The sequence below is a fragment of the Felis catus genome, chromosome C1 (assembly GCF_018350175.1).
Source record: "Felis catus isolate Fca126 chromosome C1, F.catus_Fca126_mat1.0, whole genome shotgun sequence".
NCBI lineage: Eukaryota > Metazoa > Chordata > Mammalia > Carnivora > Felidae > Felis > Felis catus.
Window position 1 is genome coordinate 102,207,196 of NC_058375.1, and position 19,964 is coordinate 102,227,159.

General features: G+C 50.8%; 1 protein-coding gene across 3 annotated transcripts in view; it reads right to left on the reverse strand.

The window, feature by feature from the left end:
- Nucleotides 1-7,917: 7,917 nt before the first annotated feature.
- ZNF697 (zinc finger protein 697) overlaps nt 7,918-19,964 on the reverse strand; it is a 30,646-nt gene continuing 18,599 nt past the window's right edge. For 2 of the 3 annotated variants that reach the window (XM_023259044.2, XM_011285093.4), the window contains exons 2-3: nt 14,041-14,321; nt 7,918-12,660 (exon numbers count right to left, since the gene is read on the reverse strand). In XM_023259044.2, coding sequence (XP_023114812.1) covers nt 11,237-12,660; nt 14,041-14,284 — 1,668 coding nt within the window. In that variant the 5' untranslated portion in view covers nt 14,285-14,321 and the 3' untranslated portion in view covers nt 7,918-11,236. Of the gene's footprint in view, nt 12,661-12,887; nt 13,016-14,040; nt 14,322-19,964 lie in introns of those variants that run through there. The other variant, XM_019837707.3, reaches the window with a different exon arrangement.

Sequence of the window (19,964 nt, forward strand, 5' to 3'; positions counted from 1 at the left end):
TCAGCTGTCCCTGGAAGAGGACGTGGGCACCAGTGTGCAGGATGGACTGGAAGAAATTAAGAGGATACCTCAAGGGGCGCCCGGGTGGCTCAGTAAGTTAAGCGTCCGACTTCGGCTCAGGTCATGATCTCACGGTTTGTGGGTTCAAGCCCCGCATTGGGATCTGTGCTGACAGCTTGGAGCCTGAAGCCTGCTTCGGATTCTGTGTCTCCCTCTCAACTCTGCTCCTCCCCCCACTCATTCTCTGTCTCTGTCTCTGTCTCTCTCAAAAATAAATAAACATTTAAAAAAAATTTTTTTTAGAAGAGGATACCTCAAGAATCTAGGCAAGAAATAAAGGTCTGATTTCTGCAGGATTAACAAAAATGGAATGCAGGGGGCAACTGAGGCCAGCCTGAGGCAGAGCAGACACTACTTTAAGAAATACCTGAGTAGGGTCACAGCACTCCTATGCACCCACTCTCTCCAGCCAGAAACCTGGATGTCCTTCCCCCACTCTCCCTCCAGCTATCAATCCGTCCTACCAGCGTCACCTCCAGAGTGCCTCCTGACAGTGTCCTCTCCCTGTCCAGTAACACAGCCTCGTTTGGGCCCGCGTTGTCTCTTGCTTGGCCGCCCTGCCTCGGAGAGTCACCGATGAGATCCACTCTCTTAGTCATTGTCCATCCAACATAGACTCTGACCATGTGGCTCCTTTCCTGAAAACCATTCAGTGGAACCCCTTAGGATAACCCTGAGTGTCTTAGGGTAACAGCTAAGGCCCTTCAAGATCTAGCCCCTGCCCACCTCTCCAGATGCAACGGTCACCAGTTCCTGCCCTCTCTCTAGATTGTCCAGCTTTATGTGCCAACGGCAGGCCAAGACTTCCCGCGTATGTTGTGCTTTTACGTACTCCTGTGCTAAAGCTGTGTCCCTTCTGCTTACACCTTGCCCGTCGCTCCTGCCAGCACATCTTTCTCAAGTCCTTGTTCACTTACCCAAAGCTTCCATTGTATCATCTCTGCATCCTGTGCATATGTAATCGCATGGTAATTATTTCTATGTTCTGCCTCGCTCACTACACTGTCATGTCCTTGAGGGCAGCCACTCACCATTTCATCTCTGTGTCCCTAGAGCCAAGACCTGTGCCTGACACAAAGCAGGCACATAGATGGACCGCGGACTGACGGATGGGTGGATGGGTGGGTGGTTAGATGGATAGAGGGATGGGTAGATAGACAGACGGACAAAACACAAACAAACTGAATTGCTGAGATGGGGAGGGAAGGGAGTCAGGGAAGGAGAAAGATTTCAAACCTCAAGAAATCAACAAACCTGAAGAAGCTGGGTCATCGTGAGAACCAGGAAGAGGGCAAGCAACATTGGGAGTGTGGGGGAGAGAGAGGAATCCATTTGTGTGGTACGAGGAGCGAGTGGTTGAAAGAAACGTTGAGAGGGAATGTCACCTACGAAGGCAGAACGTAACTGGGAAGATTTTTATGGGGACTGGAAGTTAGATGTACAATCTGAAACAGCGTGATGCCCAGGGAGTTTTTAGACTACAAAAATAAGGGGACGCCTGGGGTGGCTTAGGTGGTTGAGTGTCCAACTCTTGATTTCAGCTCAGGTTATGATCTCACAGTTCGTGAGAATGAGCCCCGAGTCAGGCTCTGTGCTGAGCTTGGAGCCTGCTTAAAATTCTCTCTCCCTCTCTCTCTCTCTCTCCCCCTCTCTCTGCCCCTCCCCCAAGTGCATACTCTCTCTCTCTCAAATAAAAATAAATAAATAAATAAAATCTAAAAATACAAAAACTAGGATATTCTATTTTTAAAAACCAAATTCAGAAGAAAATCTCATCAGAAAAGAAGGAAGAGGGAGGAGGAGGGGGAGGAGGGGGAGGGAGAGGAGAAGGAGGAGGAGGGGGAAGAGGAGGGAGAGGAAGGGATAGGAAAAGGAGGAAGGAAAAGGGGGGAGGAGGAGAAGGGGGGAAGAGGAGGAGGGGAAGGAGGGGGAGGAGGAGGAGGGGGAGGAAGAGGAGGAGGGGGAGGAGGAGGAGGGGAAAATCTCCCATTCCTTAAATGATTACTTTAAGTGGTCACTTACAGTGCTCCTGAAAGCACCCAGGGACTCTGAAGAAGTTTGGAGGGAATCCCCCTCCATTCACCTGGGACAGATCCCACACAAAGGTAAAGAGCAGGGAACAGAGTTGGTGTTTCAAGGCAAGAGAGAGGCTCATTATGATGCAGCGGAGGGGGAGGGGAGGACTAACAAAAAGTGGATTGGCCACTGTCCCGGAGGGCAGGGGACCCTGGGGTCAGTTGCAAACTCTGGAACAGTCACCAGTCTGTTCTAGAAACCTGAAGCTCCCCACTAATTAAAACTGCACTCTTTCCTCGAGAAACAGAACCTGAGCAGGCAGAGTCAGCCCATCTTCCAAAATAGGGGCTGGTGACAGGGGGCGGGCACAGTGGGCACAGGATCTAAACTCCTGGCACCAGCTGGAGCCTGTAAAGCCACTGGCTCAATTATGAGCAGTGCGCTTCATGAGCACGCGGCTTGTAAGGTCACAAGGGCCCCGTGCTTGGCTTACCGCTCTACCCTGGGGGCCCCCCACATCTGATTTTGCACCTAGCCTTGGGATTTAAGCAGCCAATCCTGATAATGAGAATTTCTTTCATCAGTAGGCAAAACAACCCCCTCCTAATCACAGGTAAACCTGGAAGGCTCCCTGACCCCTCCTGGAGAGATCAAAGTGTTGGTGGGGTTCAAACTATAGAGCTCAACTAGGCCCTAGAGACTCCGGCATTTAGCTATGGTTGCCTTCTCTTCCTCACTTCACAAATGAGAACACCGAGGCCTGAAAAGTAAAGTGATTTTCCCAGCGTCGCCGACAAATCAGTAGCAGAGCTGGCTAGAGTGTAGGTCTCCATTCTGCCCCTCAAGAACACACGAGAATCCCCATGGTGAAGAAAAGAGGAAAGTTTATAGCAGGGGCACCTGGGGCCAGGCAACATACAGAGTTTGAGAAGCACAGCACATGGGCTGGGGGGGGGGGGGGGGGCGGTTACTTTGTAGCCTCTGACACATCTGAAACACCCACCTGAACCTGGCCACACCACGCTGCTGCCATGGCCGCTCGTGCCTGCAACACATTCCTGTTCCCTGGTACCCTTCCCTGGCCCAACAAACTGGTCCTCGTGCTTCGGGCTTCGCCTTCCCTAGAAAGTCTCCAGCCTTCCAGGGAGGGGTAAAATGTGTCCCTCCGCTAAGGCACTTGTCACAGTCCAGGTGGTTGCTTATTAACTTGCCCATCTCCCTAACTAGACTGTGGACTCAGGAAGGCTCCGTGAGGACCCTGCTTGGACAACCCACGCCTGGCCCAGAGCAAGCATTCGGTCAACATTTACGGAGTGGAGGAAGGAAGGAAGCCAGTGTTCTTAAAGAAAGAGACTCTGGACCAGAAGAAATGGGATTTTAGGGAGTGGAGGGAAGGTTGTCCAAGTAGGCGTTCCTCTAAGCAAGACAAAGCTGGACTCCATACCCACCTGTCCTGGTGACCTGCTATCGACTGCCAAGGTTGGCCTGTGAGCGCCGTGCTCAGAATGGGTAGGAGAGACACCGCCTCCTGGAAGCCAAAAAGGCACAGAGCCAGGAGGCCGCCCTACCAACATATTTGCTAAAGAAAAAGAAATAGGGATAAGAGAGAACATTTGGAAAGGGGGCAGAGGGCAGGCTTACCCAGCACACCGAGCCTTCTGCCCGGAGCCTTCTGCAGAGCTGATACAGCCCAGCACGGCTTGTGGAATGCTGGTCTTACACAGAGACAGCAGGTGCTTCATAGGACAGGAACAAAAGTTGCCGGGGCAAAGTGGGGGCGGGGAGGGGGGCGATGCTGGGGGAGGAGGAAGAGAAGGGAAAAAGAGAAGACAGTATTTTCTCTCTTCAGAAGCTTCTATCTCCAAGGGCGCCTGGGTGGCTCAGTCGGTTGAGCTTCTGATCTCAGTTCAGGTCACAATCTCACAGTTTGTGAGTTCGAGGCCTGCATCAGGCTCTGCGCTGACAACTCAGAGCCTGGAGCCTGCTTTGGATTCTCTGTCTCCTTCTCTTTCTTCCCCTCCCCTGCTCTCTCTCTCTCAAAAATAAACATTAAAAAAAAAAAAAAAAAAAAGAAGCTTCCATTTCTGCAAACAAGGGTGAACACCTGGGCTCTCTTTCATTTTGGCCCTTTTCAGAATTAGGCAACTCTCTTTACTTCTCTCGGTCTGTTTCTTTAGCTGCAAAATGAAGGTCGTGGCCCATTTCTCAGGTCCATCCCAGTGACATTGGGCAATCGTAAGTGGCTTCCAGCACCACCATACTTCTGCAGCCAACCTTCACCAGGACACGGTCGTCCAGCTGTACATTTATTTGGGCAAAGCCAAAGGTGAGAGTGGCTCCCTGGCCCTGCCCCAGCCTTATTGGCATCTGGTTCCTCATCTGCACAGGACACACTATCCTTCCCAATGTGGATGACCAAGCAGGAGCCCACCAGAGAGTCCCCTCCCTCCTGAGCCACAGAAGCTAACATGGACTGAGACAAGCTCCCATGCCATTCTTGTGTTGAGCTTTGGATGTTTCCCAAGCAGGGTTCAAGGTTTCTGACAACCACTAGACACTAGAGTGGGCAGAGTCCATAGAGATGGTGTCTCTTGAAGAGGAAACTGGCCCAGAAAAGCCCAAGCCTTGCTCAAGACCACAGCTGGCGAATGCCAGAGCTCCGTCCTTTGCCCGTCCCTCAAAGGGATGGTAGACCGGTTCCTCCTTTCTTCCTCTGTCCTCAGGAAAGGAGTGAAGGCCATGGCCTCCCATCCCCTCATCCCTCTGCCTCTGGAGCTGGAAATCTGAGAGGAGACAGGCCAGTGGTCAACTCCATGACCCCTCCTACGCCCACTGACATTAATCGAGAGCAGTAGAGCTACTTCAGAGGAAGCCTGGAGGTGGTCCTTGTGTATCAAAATTCTGGCTTTCGTCACTACTTTCTAACACCAGACTTGACAAAAGAAGTGTCTAGCCAGGTCCCTTGGCAGCCCCTTGCTTCGTTAGCCTCTTCAAGGTCACACTGCCTCTTTCTCCCACCCACCAAAGCCAGATAAAGTGGATCACTGCCTGCTCTGCAGCGGCAGTGACCCTGGCACAAGTCCTTGGCAGAGTCCGTTTCCCCCTGAGCCTTTGCTGGAGGTACCACCTTACCCAGGCATCATACCTGAAGCCATACTCCATATTAAGGAGTTCTTCCTTCCCCCACAAGGGGCCAAATCCCAAGTCACACTTACAGTTTGCAAAATAATTCTCCACCAGGAAGCTGGTTTGATGTTAGGCAAACCAGCCTTCTCCTTCACCATTCTGGAGCGTTACAACACGTGAGCTTCTCTCTTTCATACCTATGCCCCCAGCATCAAGCGCTACCCCAGCACAAGGGCACTCAGCAGGCTTATGGACTGAGCTTCTCAGGGTCTCTGCTCTTAATGAGCCACAGCCTTGGGGCACCAGGGAAGCCACCCGTCCATAGGAAATGTGTATAGGACATTATGGGAACGTCTCTGCAGAAGAACCACTCCGGCCCTCGTGGGTCAGGGAAGGCATCTCAGGGGAGCATCTTCTGTGAATAAATGACTACCCTAGTTTCCAGCAACTGGTGAAGTCTGGAACCGTTCAGCCCTTTCGCTGGGCATGACATCCCTTCAAATATCTGCACGGGAAGGCCAGCTGGAGCCCTGCCAATAAACGGATACACTTCTTAAATCTTTCCTAAGCACAGGGAAGCTTGGTACATGAAACACCTTGCAACCCAGCTCTTTGGTTTCCAGAGCTGAGCATCTGCAGCTGCTGCAATGCAGGTGGATACAGACAAGTCTGTGAACAGTCGCTTGGACCCCAGTGGGGCGGTTGGAAATTGAAAACCGCTGGAAGTGTGCTTCGGATGAGCAGAGCTGACCTTGAAAGCACAGGCGGCCAGCAGGGGACTGTAATCTGCAGACACTTGAGGCTCCAACCAGGAAAAAGAAGAGCCCAGCACTAGTCTGTTCAAGCTGGAGACCCGATGGGTGAGCTCCTCCCCTTTCTCTCCAGGAGCAAAATTCAGAAAACCGCTGGATTGCCAAGGGCAGCTCAGAAAAGGAGTAATGAATGGAATTTTGCTTTGTTAAGTGAGCTGAGGCGGAATGAAGGTCGGAAAGAAGGGAAGGCAGGCAGTCTATGACAGGCAAAGACAAAGGAAGGCCAGCAGCTGCCTGTGATGCCTATCTGGCACTACCTGATGAAGGGTGAATGTGGGCACTCCCCTGGCCCTTACTTATTATCTATTTGGGGAAGGTGCATGTGAAAGGCAGGCCTAGCAGGAATGACAGGCAGCAAAGCCAGCAGCATCTGACAATGCCCTATGCCTCTATACCCCCTTGGCAGAGGAGAGATGGGAGGCTTACCAGTTTTACTTACTGTAATCGCCAAGAAAGAAAGGAGATGCCTAAATGGTCCTACAGATTGCTCAATCCTGGCTGCACATTAAAGTTGTCTAGGGAGCCTTTATAAAATTACAGGTCCTTGGACTTCACTCCAGACCAATCAATCAATCAATCTCCGGACCAGTTTTTTTGGTTGTTTTTTTTTTTTTGTTTTGTTTTTTTGTTTTTGTTTCTGTTTTTTTTTTTTTTGTGGGCGGGGGGGGGGGGGAAGGGGGAGGAGGTTGTTTGTTTTTAAAGCTCTCCAGGTAATTCTACTGTGTAGTTAAGGTTAAATTCAGAAAATCCTGATCTTAAACTAATTAAGCCTAAAGAATTCCAAATTGACCAGATAACATTTTCTCCACCTGGACCTCAGACTGAACCCTGCTCTAACAGCAAGTTCAGGCTGAGCATCCTTTCGTGGCATAGCCCAGAAGGCCAGGTTCACTGCTATGTCCCCACAGAGCACCAGACAAATACTTCAAATACTCGTTCCTAGGAACCAGGAGCTAGACTGGTTGCTTCAAGCCAGAACAGTCAGGCCTAGGGAGGAATGTTGCAATCTCAGAAGGGAGAGCCCCCTCCACAACTAGGACCCAGCGTTCACTGGACCTGTCAGGCAAAGGACCGGCAGACACACAAGGAGGTAGTTGTGATCATTACAAGAAAGTAAGGTATTTTTCACGCTTCCTCTTTTCTAGTTCTTGCGAATCCCTTTCTTACAAACAGCTGTCTCATTGTTTCCATGAGGTTGGGCAGAAACCAACTAAAAAAGATTTTAAGTAGGAGTCCAGTCTAGCTGATAAGTTCCATTCTGAATTATCAGTAGCCATTAAGTTACATTTCTGAGAGCTGAGGGAAAGAAAATACTTTCTTAGGTGATTCAGGAATATATTCTTTTAATAGATTAGAGGTGAGACCTAAGGCTGCCTCCCCTCCCCACCCCGACTTTCCCCTGCCCGCTGCCTAAATGCCCCAGATTGGTTCATACAAGGAATGAACACACAAATCTTTGGATATCGATACCAGTGGCATTGCATTAACATCCTCCCAACACCCCAAAGTCCCATTAGTACAGAAGTGCCCCGCTGAATTATTGGTTAAAATGGGCAGAGTATTTAGACATCAGCCAGTTCCAGGATGATCTAGGATCCACCTGAACATTCTAATAACACAGGAGTCAGCAAAGTTTGTTTGTAAAGATCCAGAGAGTAAATATTTTAGGACTGTGGGCCACGCAGCCTCTGTGACAAAGACTCAACCTTGCTGTTGCAGAGCAAAAGCAGCCACAGACAATCTGTGATCAAGGTTGTATGGATATGACTGTCACCCCAAAATTTTTACTTGCAAAAAGAGGCAGCCTAGGTTTGGTAGTTTGCTGACCCCTGTTCTACCAACATAGCTTCCATATACTGACCTGAGTGACATTCAATGGATGACAAAGAAGAAAAGAATGACATGGGGAAAGACTGATATGGATTTAATGACAAATACTCCATATTGGTGGCTGAACACCAGAATGCTGTCCAAGGAACCATCATTAAATAAAACAACCTGAAAATAAGGCAGTTCTCACATATACAAACACACACACAAAAACTGTTATTTTCAGGATCATTAAATTATTCACTATTTTAACAAACAGCTGTAAAATAACATTACAGTGAAGGAAAATGTGCACAAACTTCAGAAACACAGTTCAGATTGTCTATGAACACAGGTTCTTAATCTGTACTTTTCACATATGTACAAGGCTCTTGATCCTGAAGAGACCACACGGCTCAAGGGGTTAACTTTTCATCTTCTCTTTCCAACTCAGAACTCAAGATTTCGTCAAGCCATTTAACCTATTTAAACTGCTCCTGGCTTCGCCAAGTAAAGAGCAGCCTGTACTTGACCAAACTCCCCAGGAAACAAATGATACACTTGCCTCCGCATCATTAATGAGTTGATGGAAGGAATCTTCAAAGTAACACTTTTAAGGGTGAACCACAGTTAACAAGCGCTGGCTGAAGAAAAACAATTCTCAAACTAAATACGAGAAACAATCTCCTGACTGCATTTCCAGTCACCTAATGCAGCTCTGTTCCCTGAAGAATTGTAAGAGTGGAATCACATTTTAAATGCACCATGAGAGTGGGGGTGTTGGTGGCTGGACTGTTTTCTTCTGCTAAGGGATTTGCTCACAAAAGGGATACAGAAGGAGTAGCCGACTCTCTTATCCATGGTACCCAAGAGAGGTCGATGAAATCCAAAGATTTCCACTGCCACTAAGTTATTTTATATTAGCTTCAGTCTCCTTTCCCTGTTGACCTCTTTCTTGAAAGCCATCCATACATAACCTAGCTAATATAGATGACTGTGCAGTGGCAGCAAAACACCAAATAACCCATAAAGTGGAGGATCAATCCCCGAATAATCAAAAGTTAGATGAGATTTCATAGGCACGAACTTGAGAGAACTTAAAACGGCTGGAAGAGGTAGATGTACATGAAAAAAAAAACAAAACCAAAACAAAAACCACACACACAAAGGAATAAGATTACCTACAAATTGGCTATATTCTTTTCAGAGGAGTCCTACACACTTAGTATTCAGAGTAAAGAGAATAAATAATGCACATTTACTTTGCTCATAGTGCTGTCGAGTACTAAAAGAAAATAAAGAATTAGTGTCTTCCAAAATTATCTATCTTTTGAAAATCTGTATTATTTGCATTTGTAAGTGACAATAAACTGATTAAGAGGGCAAGATTGACAGGCATTACATTAAGCCCAGAAGTCTCAAGACTTTTTTAAGAAAGTGTTTTCATAAGGACAGAAACATGCTTTCCTACAGTCCCCAAAGAGGTTCTTGGCTAAAACACAACTGATCAAGTATAAAATACCAGCATCCACAGAAACTTTGCTAAAACCATAAAAACAATCTTGCAATTTTTCTTCTTCTCCTTCAAGTGTGTCCAACAGCTTGTGAAGATGCTTCCATGAAAGGTACAGGACAACTCACGATCACTGGTGAGGAAAACAACACTGCTTTCCACAACTCTAACTTCTAGAGGCTAAACCAGGGGTGGGATTTTCAGCACAGGTAACCGAAATCTGTTGAACAGTCATCTAACTACAGCCCTACTAGAAATACAACAAACCTAAGACACCCTAATTGTGTGACAAAGACCAGCTTTGTCAACAAGGACATCTTTGGCCCTTCTAGACTAGCCTTAAGTTTTCCATAAAGCGGAAGAATTTTCAGTGTCTTTATTACATAAATCATGACAGGTTGTCTTCTAGCAGCTGAGCTGGAGAGCACAAAAGGTCAGGCCGTACCTATCCCCACGGTCATCAGCCTCTCTTCAGAACAGCCTGCTGTACTCTTGTCCCCAGGCCTTCCCTACGATCATAATACTGATCTACCTCACAAAGATGTGAGAAACAACTAACAATCATTAAAAAGCATAAAGCACTTTACAAATATAAAAGTGCTGTTTTGGCATTCATATAACAACCAGAAAACATTCATTGCTTGTGCTATTTGGCAATGTTGCATTTACACCTCTCCCTGCTTGTGCCCTCCTGGTGTAAAGCCTTAAGCTTTCTACTGTGCCTCCCTGTGTAACAAAAAGAAATTTCTACTCAGACCAAAAGCCCATATCAAAATGGATAGAGGTGGCTGTTCTATTCCCTCCTCCATTACTACCAAGGTGGGAGGGGTGCACTGGATACAGAGTGAAGGCAAATGAGACAAAGAAGCCTTGCACCCCAACATGTGACCATTTGCTTTCCCGGATTTCTCACGTAAGGCTAGCAGAACTCTGAGCTGGTTGACTTCTGTAGCAGGTCACTGGTCTGAAACAAGCATCATGTTGACCTGGGAAAGGGAAAGTCACACACAGCCGGGACTGTTTCATTTTCCTGCACTTAGAATCTCACAAGCGAGACCTCAAATACCCGGCTTGGCACACACCGGACTTCCACATGGACCACCTTGACCTAGCATGGAGCTAAGCTATTTTAAAGGAAGTAATAAAGAGCCAGGGGCAGGACCAAGCTTACCCAGGTCATCTTAAAACCAGTTACGAACGCATTTCTAAACCTCAGTGTTGCGTCTGAAAACAGAGTGTGTAGCTTTCCTGCCCAGTTTCCCCTGGATGCCTCAAAATAGCAGCTAACTGTGGCTCAGAGAAAAGAAGGGAAGAATACACAAAATATCCTCCCCCATAGGATCGACAAGGTTTCGTCTACTTTTCATGGGACTACAGCTGTTGGGGGGGCAGGGTTCCAACACTGACTTAACGCCCGGTGAGACCAGGATAGAATTATTCATACCTTCCTTTTATTTTATCCCATAATCCTCACTCTAACCACGCCCTCTCCCGATTTTCACAGGCCATCACCACCCTACCTACCCTATTGCCTGCCATCCTGTTCACTCCCCCACCCCGCCCCCCCTTCTTCAAGGTCCTCAAAGCGCCTGCTCCCCCCACCCCGCCCCCGTGCTCTTCACCCCCTACTGCGTGCACCTGAAGAAGTCTTCGCGCTCAAGCACATCTCCCCCAAGCGTGCCCTCCTGGGGGAGGAGGCAGGCAAAATATAACACCCCCAAACAACGCTTAGTCAACCCTCCCCTTCAAGCCCCCCTAACACCAAAAGACTCCCCCCGTCACTCTCCGATTGCCCCTCCCGCCCCTTCCCATTTCTTTCTACATGGCCTATCCCCAGAACATCTATTCCCCGCATGCTCCCCCCACCCCACCCCCAGGGCAGCCTCCCTGCGGCCCAGCCCTAACACAGGTGCAGCTTCTGGTGTTGCGCGAGGTGCGTTTTGTAGCGGAAGCCCTTGCCGCAGCCGGCACACTTGTGCGGCTTGTTGCCGGTGTGGATGCGGCGGTGGCGGATCAGGTGCGAGCTCTGGATGAAGCTCTTGCCGCACTCGATGCACGTGTAGGGCTTCTCGCCCGTGTGCGTGCGCTGGTGCTGCGTGAGCGTCGAGAAGTCGCTGAATCGCTTCTCGCACTGGCCGCAGCGGAAGGGCTTCTCGCCCGTGTGCACGCGCAGGTGGTTCACCAGGTGCGAGTTGCGCCCGAAGCCCTTGCCGCACTCGCGGCACACGTAGGGCCGCTCGCCCGAGTGCGTGCGCTTGTGCGTGAAGAGGTGCGAGCTGACGCTGAAGGTCTCGCCGCATTCGGAGCACATGTAGGGCTTCTCGCCCGTGTGCACGCGCTGGTGCTTCACCAGGTCCGAGCGCCAGCTGAAGCGCTTGCCGCACTCGCCGCAGCCGTGCGGCTTCTCGCCCGTGTGGATGCGCTGGTGGTTGGCCAGGTGCGAGCGGCGCACGAAGCCCTTGCCGCACTCGCCGCAGGCGAAGGGCCGCAGCGCCGCCGCCCCCGCGCCGCTGGCCGCAGCGTGCGCGCGCCGGTGGCTCAGCAGGTGCGAGCTGAGGCTGAAGGCCTCGCCGCACTCGGGGCAGGGGTAGGGCTTCTCGCCCGTGTGCAGGCGCCGGTGCTTGAGCAGGTCGGCGCGCCAGCTGAAGCTCTTGCCGCAGTCGGCGCACAGGTTGGGCCGCTCGCCCGTGTGCAGGCGCAGGTGATTGGTCAGGTAGGTGTTGCGGCTGAAGCCCTTGCCGCACTCCCCGCAGCGGAAGGGCTTCTCGCGCGGGGGCCGGGCCAGCGCGGGCCCCGCCCCAAAGCCCCCCGCCACGCCCACGCCCACGCCCACCATCCCCACTACCGCGCCGCACTCGCCCGCGAAGCCGAAGGGTTCCAGGCTGGCGGCGGCGGCGGCCTCGGCCAGGCGGTGGATGCGCTGGTGCTGCAGGAAGGCGGCGCCGGGGCTGAAGCTCTCCCCGCAGTCGGGGCAGATGGTGGGCGCGTCCATGATGCTGGCCATCAGGCTGTCGAGCTCCCCGAGGTCCATGGCCATGGGATGGTGGAGCCGGCGGAAGCGGCGGTGGGCAGGCTTGTCGCTCCGGTGCCGACTCCCCAGGGAGAGGTGCCGCCGCCAGGGAAGCATGGGAGGGGGCGGCTGCTCCTCTTCGTCTAGCGGGTTCTCCCCAGCGCTCTCCTCCTCCTCCTCCTCCTCTTCCCGGGGGCTGCGGGAAATGCTGTCCGACTCAGACAGTCCCGGGAACATCGCCATCTCAGCTACACCAGATGGGTAATCTTCTTCCTCGCGGAGAGCAGCCCCTTCTTCCTCACTCAGCAGCCCCTCTGCAACAGAAAAGGTGGCAGTGGGGGGTGACCATACTTGGCGCTCAAAGGTAAACCTAGAGGAGGCCAGCCTCTTAGAGTGTGGGCCACGGAGTGATCCCCTTCCCCAGGTACTCTCAAGCCTGTCTCTCCAGGGCCCCCACGATTCCAGCCTCTTTCCCACCTGGTACCTCCTGGGGAAGGCCTACCTGAGAGTGGGCTCTGAAACCTGGGAAAGGCTCACTCACCTGGTCCCTTGGGGGGCCAGTTCTTCCAGCAGCTGCCTCTGGGCCCAGGCCCCACCCACGGTACACATCTGAAGGCCTGACAGTCGGCTTGAAATGGTCAAGTCTGAGCAGGTGGGGCTCTGTGGGATCTAGGGACAGATTGGCTCGCTCTAGCAGCTCCCAATGCGTTTCCAGGCCCTGGCCTCCAAAGACCAGACCAGTCCAGCCAACCACAAGAAAAGACCACCTGTCCTAACCAGGTAATGGGCTGATTTTTATAATTTGTTGGGGTGGAACAACAACCAACCCCAACTTAAGGGCTTTACTATGTAGGCCGGGCAGGGGGAGTGAGCGCAGGGCCTAGAGCTTAGAGACTGACTCAAAACGTACACCTGTCCGTCTCTGGTGGCCATCTCTAAGCAGAGGGCACTCCGGAAGCTTACTAGGATATGAAAAGACCATGTGCTTGTGCACACTGCAGGGGAGGGCAGCAGGAAGTCCAGGATGTGTCACAGGGGAAGGAATGTAACTCCACAGTCTTGGCCATAAGGTATTTGAGTTCACTTCTGTCCCCCAGGCGCGCACAGGGCAGTATGAAGCAATGAATGCCCAAAGGTGGAACCAAGGAGGTGGATGGAGGGCCAGCACTTACTCTTTCCAGGTCAGGAGTAGCAAGGGACTTAGCAGAGGCCTTGAGCCCTCTGGGCATTATCCACATGCACCTGGGTAGTCACTTACCACTGAGTTTACTTATCTGCAAACAAAGATGATGACTGTAACTGTAAACACCTGGATGCTTTGTTTGCTCAGTGCTGTGCTAAGTTTTTATGCACAACTCATCTGAACTCTCCCAACACCCTGATGAGGTAGGTTCTGATCCTAGCTGTGTTCCCTCTCGTGTGGTTCCAGGTGTTCATTTATAGCAGTGTTCTGCATACTGTAAAGTGCCGCGCCAGTGAGTTACCCTCTTCACCCGTGTTAACCAGTTACATCCCACCTCAGGCTGGACTCAAGAAGAGGCTGTTCCTCAGGCTTTCAGTGGCAGCGAATCTGTTTAATGGTGTCCACTAAAGGACTCTCCCGCAACGAATGCCACCCCTGGTTCTAACTCTAGAGGAGCTAGAAATGATGGTGAGTGGGACAACTTCCAAGGAAATGCCAGCTTTGTCCTCACCTGGGCAGATGTCAGACACCAGTTCCCTCTCCTCTGGGTCCCTTCCTAGAGCTGCGTCCTGTGGGTTGGAGCCCATCTTTGGCTCTGGGTGGTCTTGTCTCTTGAGTGCATCCTGTGGATTAGAGCCCATTCCCGTTTCTTCTGGGTCCCGTTCCCTGTCTTCAGAGTTCTCAAAATCAGAGCCCATCCCCTCGTCTTCTGAGTCCTGGGCTTCACACACACCCTGTTTATCTTCTTGTTCCATCCGGGAAGAACAGGACAAGGGATGGGACCAGGGACCCCTGTTCCAGACAAAACACAGATAAAGGTCACGTCAGTCTGGCCTCCTGCCCTCACCGTATCTGGCTTGGATTTCCATGAAAATCAGTGGCACAGTCCAAGAAAACGTGTAGAGTTCCATGCCCCAGATGGCAAATCTCTGCTCCACCTCTCATTTTAAGACGCACAGAACTGAGTGCAAAGGAGGCTGGTCTGGGTGGCGTAGGAACAGTGGCACTCTGAGGCTAACATGCCGACTCCTGCTGGATACAGGTTAATCTGCTTCCATATCTGAAGTGGATTATTCTATCAACATGGCTTTTTAGCCTTCATGGTGGCTGCACCCAGTTTTCAGCTGAGAAAACATAAAGCTCAAAAAGAAGGCCCTGTTAGCCTTAGACTAACTTCTAAGCAGGAAAACCTCATTAAACCAATGAGGACCTACCGCTCTCCTACGAGCAGTGAGTCAAGATAATTCAAGCTGTAGCAGGTCAGCTAGGGGTGGAGGCAGATGCAGGGACCCTCTATATTAGAAGCCATCTCTATAGCCTCATTACATCTTTTGCCTTATATAATATACTTTAATTGAAGAAAGCCCTTAACAGGAACATGACCCTCACATAATTGGTAACCCCTCTACAGAACAGGCCAACATGTGAACTGCAGGAAGAAAATGACATCGGATTCCTAAACCTTTTGTTAGACATCAGGTTTAAAGGCCCCTTGCCAAGACTGAGCAGTTGAGCCAAAACTAATGGGCTCCTGCCATCCATCACTCCTACAGCTCAGCTCACGGCAGCAAAGATCTTGAACTGAGACTCTGAAGTGTCCAGCTCTTTCCATGCCTCAGCATCTGAACTAGCAAGATGCTCTTTGCTTGGCTGGGAGCTTTTCCTGCCTCTATTGAGAGGACTTCCCCAAGGCAACCCTGGTTCTGTAGGCTCTTGCCAGCCTTACTCCAAGGCCCAAGGCAAGTCAGTTCACCTGTCTTAGTGTCTTAGTGTCCTCATCAGTGCAAGGAGGACAATGCTACTTAGCCTTTCTCCCAGGGAGGATGTCCAAAGGAAACATTAACAAAAGTGCTTTGGAAAACACTGTAGAGAGGAATTGATAACTCTTGAGTTTTTTACAAATTGATCCTCACGGGAATATACCTGTCATTTCTATTTCTTTTAATATAATTTTTTTTCAACGTTTATTTATTTTTGGGACAGAGAGAGACAGAGCATGAACGGGGGAGGGGCAGAGAGAGAGGGAGACACAGAATCGGAAACAGGCTCCAGGCTCCGAGCCATCAGCCCAGAGCCCGACGCGGGGCTCGAACTCACCGAGCACGAGATCGTGACCTGGCTGAAGTCGGACGCTTAACCGACTGCGCCACCCAGGCGCCCCATCTATTTTTAATATGAAATACACAAATTATTTCTCTTGAAGTCCTGATGCCGTTTCCAGCATACCTCAGACACAGGGGCACCACCATAATTTTGGCAGATTCGCTGCCCTAAGTAGCAAATTCTATCCTTTCTCAAAGGTGAGGTTATACTCCCTAGATTAGAGTGAGAACTCATGCCTGTCCCTTAAACATCATAAGAAAATGGCTTTGTCTGAGGATGTTCAGTCAGCAGTGTCCAGGAATGTTGCTGAGGATATATACAGTTCAAAATGCAGGTTCTGGGACGCCTGGGTGGCTCAGTTGAGCGTCTGACTCTTGATTTCAGCCCCCAGGGTTATGGGATCGAGCCCCACATCAGGCTCCCTGCTGAGCTGAAGCTTAGCATTTCACCTCTAAACCCTTTTAAAAAGGACACAAGACCTTCTGAGTACCTCAGAGCAAACACAGAATGAGAGTACTTTCTGATTTGCGATTTCTCAGGAACCAAGAGATAATTCATACCAGAGATACTAAGCAAAGAAACATAGTTTGTATAGATTTAAGCGGGAGAAAGGAAAAGAGGCAGAGGCTGAGTTCCCCAGATGGGGCTGGAATATAGAAGTTCACAGGTGCCACGCTCAGAATGAAGAAAGTTCTGAGCTCCCGAAGGGAACATGCCCAGATCCTCATTTGCACCAGGACAGGGAAGATTAGGTATGCTCTAAAAAGGGTGGGAAGCTCCTGGCACCTAGAGCGACACCACTCATGGTGCAACATCTACTCAGATTTATTTGCAAGTGCATGAATGTCAGAGCAGACCTGGAAATCTGCATGGATTCAGTTCCATTCATGCCCTCACATCATGGGGTCCCAGGCAGCCATCAAATAACAGAGAAGGCTATTTAGAAGCAGTCATGATATATTGTTAGGTGAAAACTAGCTGCTCTTTAAAAAAAACCTCATTTTTTATTAGTTTATGCATACTAGTATATGTATATCTACACACACATATACAGGTTCAGAGGGGAAAACCAGAACATTATTTATTGAGCTGCTAATCAGCCATCTCTTGGCCACTTGTAAGGGTTGTGCATCATTTAATCTTAACCCAATGATGAAGGGTATGATCTTCAACTCCGGAGACAAAGATACAGGCACAGAAACTGTGACTAGCTCAAGGTCATATAAGTCATCAGGGGCACCACAGAGATTTGAGCCCCTCAGTAGAAAATTCCAGGGCCCATCTTCTTAGCCAGAAGCCTAGTGTGTCACTTGGGGTCACTCTTCCTTTTTGTGAACATCTGTATTTTCTACAATAAAGATACATTTTTTTTTTATCAGCAAAAAAGCCAACTTTGTCTCTAATGTGACAAAATAGATTAAAGGAGAGACTACAGTTATTTTAAAAACCACAAAAAGACAAGGACAGAAGTTGTGTCTGTCTCCATCTAGAGAGGACTTCATCTTTAGACCCGTTATCTAAACACTGCGGTATAACTGAAGTGTCCGTCAATAGTGCTGTAAGCACTTTTTGTTCCAACTCCTTTCCCATTCATTCTCAAAATAAAAGCTAGCAACGTGTTTTCTGGGGTAAGGCCAAGGGGTGGATAACGAATGGGTAGCAGGGCCCCGGGACAGATGTGTGGCTAGACTGCCCGAGGTTCAAATCCTCTCCTCTCTGTCCACTACTCTGCTAGTGCAAGTTACTTAACCTTGCTCATCCTCAGATTCTGCACCCGTAAGAACAAGCATGGTACTGCCTGGCCTGTTAGATTTGTTCCTTATATCCTATAAGGTTTGTAAAAGCCGTAGGCATAGAGACGTAATAAATGGTATAGTTTTACAAGCAGAGCTTCCTTTGGCCTGGCAACTAAAGGCTCTATTAATGAACAGCCCACCCTATGGACACGACCACCAGGGAGGGGCTAGTTGCTTGGGGGAGCAGGGGTGAGGGAAGAAGATTCAGTTCCATATTGGTTTGGGGATGTTAAGAAGGGATCCTGTATTCAGAATGTATAAGCAAGCTGAATGAGGTGCATGGCTCAGTAAACCCTGACTTCCACTGTGTGTAAGGGACAGCCTCCTCCCAGGCAGAAGAGTTAGAAGTTTAAGGGTAGGGTGGGGTGGGGGGAACCAAACAGGCAATGGTGGGAGCAGTCAGGCAGACAAGATTAATTCTGCATCTATTTCTAATCATTGCACTAGCAGCAATGGGGAAGAGCCCAGGTTTTTGGCCAGCACAGCCACTGTGCTGTGTGACTTTAAGTATCTGCCCCCTCTGGAGCCAGGCTGGGTCTGAATGTACCTGAGTCCTCTTCTGGCTTGCCATACGGTACACGGGAGAGTTAATCCAACGAGGCACCCCTGTCAGCTTCGTTAGACGTTTTCAGCGGCAGCCTGTTTCCTCACCTAGCACAGCAAGCGGTTAACTCCCCAAATGCCCACCCCCTCCCCCCACACCTTTCTCTTGGGTGCAGATCACTTCAGGATGGGATCAGTCAACTTGGCCAAGGCTGCTCAAATCCTAGCTTTTAGAACTTGCAATATTTTCAGGTCCTCTACTCCTACCCCAGACCTCCCCACTCAAAAAAGGGGAATGTTCGTTATCCTATAAAATCACTACGAAAATGCTCACGTGCCTTCCACACAAACTCGACCCCATTTCAAAGACTGATCACATCAATTTGAGGATAATGCTACAGAGTAGAAGTAAATGGGATAAAGGATGTTGGGAAGGAAGGAAAGGAGGGAAAGAGCTGGGGGAAGAGGAAGTGAGGCCAGTAGCACAGACAGAAATTAGAATTTACCCGGAGTTTACTGGCACATTTTCCCAGAGGCCCCCTCTGGGGCTCTATGCAAACCTAGCCCTCTCCAAAAGCAAGAGGCCCACCACTTCACAGAGTTGAGGGAACTTCCCGGGAGCAGGGGGTGGGGGCGCAGACAAGCACACCCCTCTCCCTCACCTTCCTGAAAGATCAAGCACTGGCTGTCTTTCTCCAGGGCATCTGGCACGGATGGCACAGGGTCATGCCACCGCTGGCCAGGGCAGGTGGGGTGGAGCGGAGCGAGGTGCTCCCAGGCACCTGCGGTGAGACGTCTCCTGCTGGGCGATTCAGCTCATTTGACTCCAATAATCCCATGATCCCGTGAGGCAGACATGGAGGGTCACCCACCCTGTTCTATGCGTCAAGAATGCCGAGGCTCAGCAGATGAGCTCCAGGCGACGCAGCTCCTAGGTGGAGTAAGGACTCGGACTGGCCCCCTGCCTTGGGGGGACCCCAACGGGGGGGTGGGGAGGAGTGCTGGCAGGTGCTGAGCCCTGAGCCCCAGGAACCTGGGGGAGTGCCCGCGGCCCCCCAGGGGCCCTGGGCAGGCGGAGGGGGCTGGCCTGCGCACAGACCTCCCCCTCCCAGGTCCAGAGGGCGGGGGAGTCATGTGCCACGGCCATTGCCAGGTGGCCAGGAGCCAGGGCAGCGGGGCTGTCATGTCAGGGGAAGGAAGCGGCTGGGCGGAGGGCCAGGAGCGGCTCCCACTCCGCCTCCTCCAGGCTGCAGCGCCTTTCCTGTCCCCCAGTCCTCTAGAGGGTGCCTTCCTTACCTCCCTGCGGGCTGGCCGGCCTCCCCGCCTCCCCCGCGGCGGTCCGAGGCCTCCAGCCTTCACTTCCCACGCCCCCTGCACACCACTCGCTCCCTGGGGAGGGTTTCCATAGCAGAGGCAGGGCCAAGACACCCCAACGGGGGGAGAATGCTGGAAAAACAATCTGAAGTCTGCAGTCCAAAAGGCTGAACTCATGACCATAAGTGGGGTCTAACCAGGGATTCCAGGGGGTTAATCATTTGTCAGTCCTCAGCACCAACTGAGTAAACAGGCAACTAGCACCAGCCTCCCAGGGGATATGGCCAGCAGGGTCCTGCCGCCTTGCGGGAGAGCCTGCGGTCAGCAAGAAGGCAAGGGCAAAGAAATCCACCCACCGCATTTGCACGGATGCCTCCGGTGATCCGGGACAAGGTGTCCGTATCCAAAGGGTGCAGCTGACTTCCCCAGTCACACACCCAGACCGCCCAACCCAAAACGCCAACCCTCCTGAGTGGCAGGCTGCCACATGAGGTGAACATTCGTTTCCCACAGAAAGCCAGAAGATGACTGCAGCTAAGTACCAAGTACTGTCCAGACAGGAGAAGCTAAAATAATACGGTTTCCTCCTTGTGGTTACTGCTTTTTTTTTTTTTTTTTTTTTTTTAACCTGGAGGGGGAAGCCCGGGTTGAAAAAAAGAGAAAGGCTTAAACCAAGGCC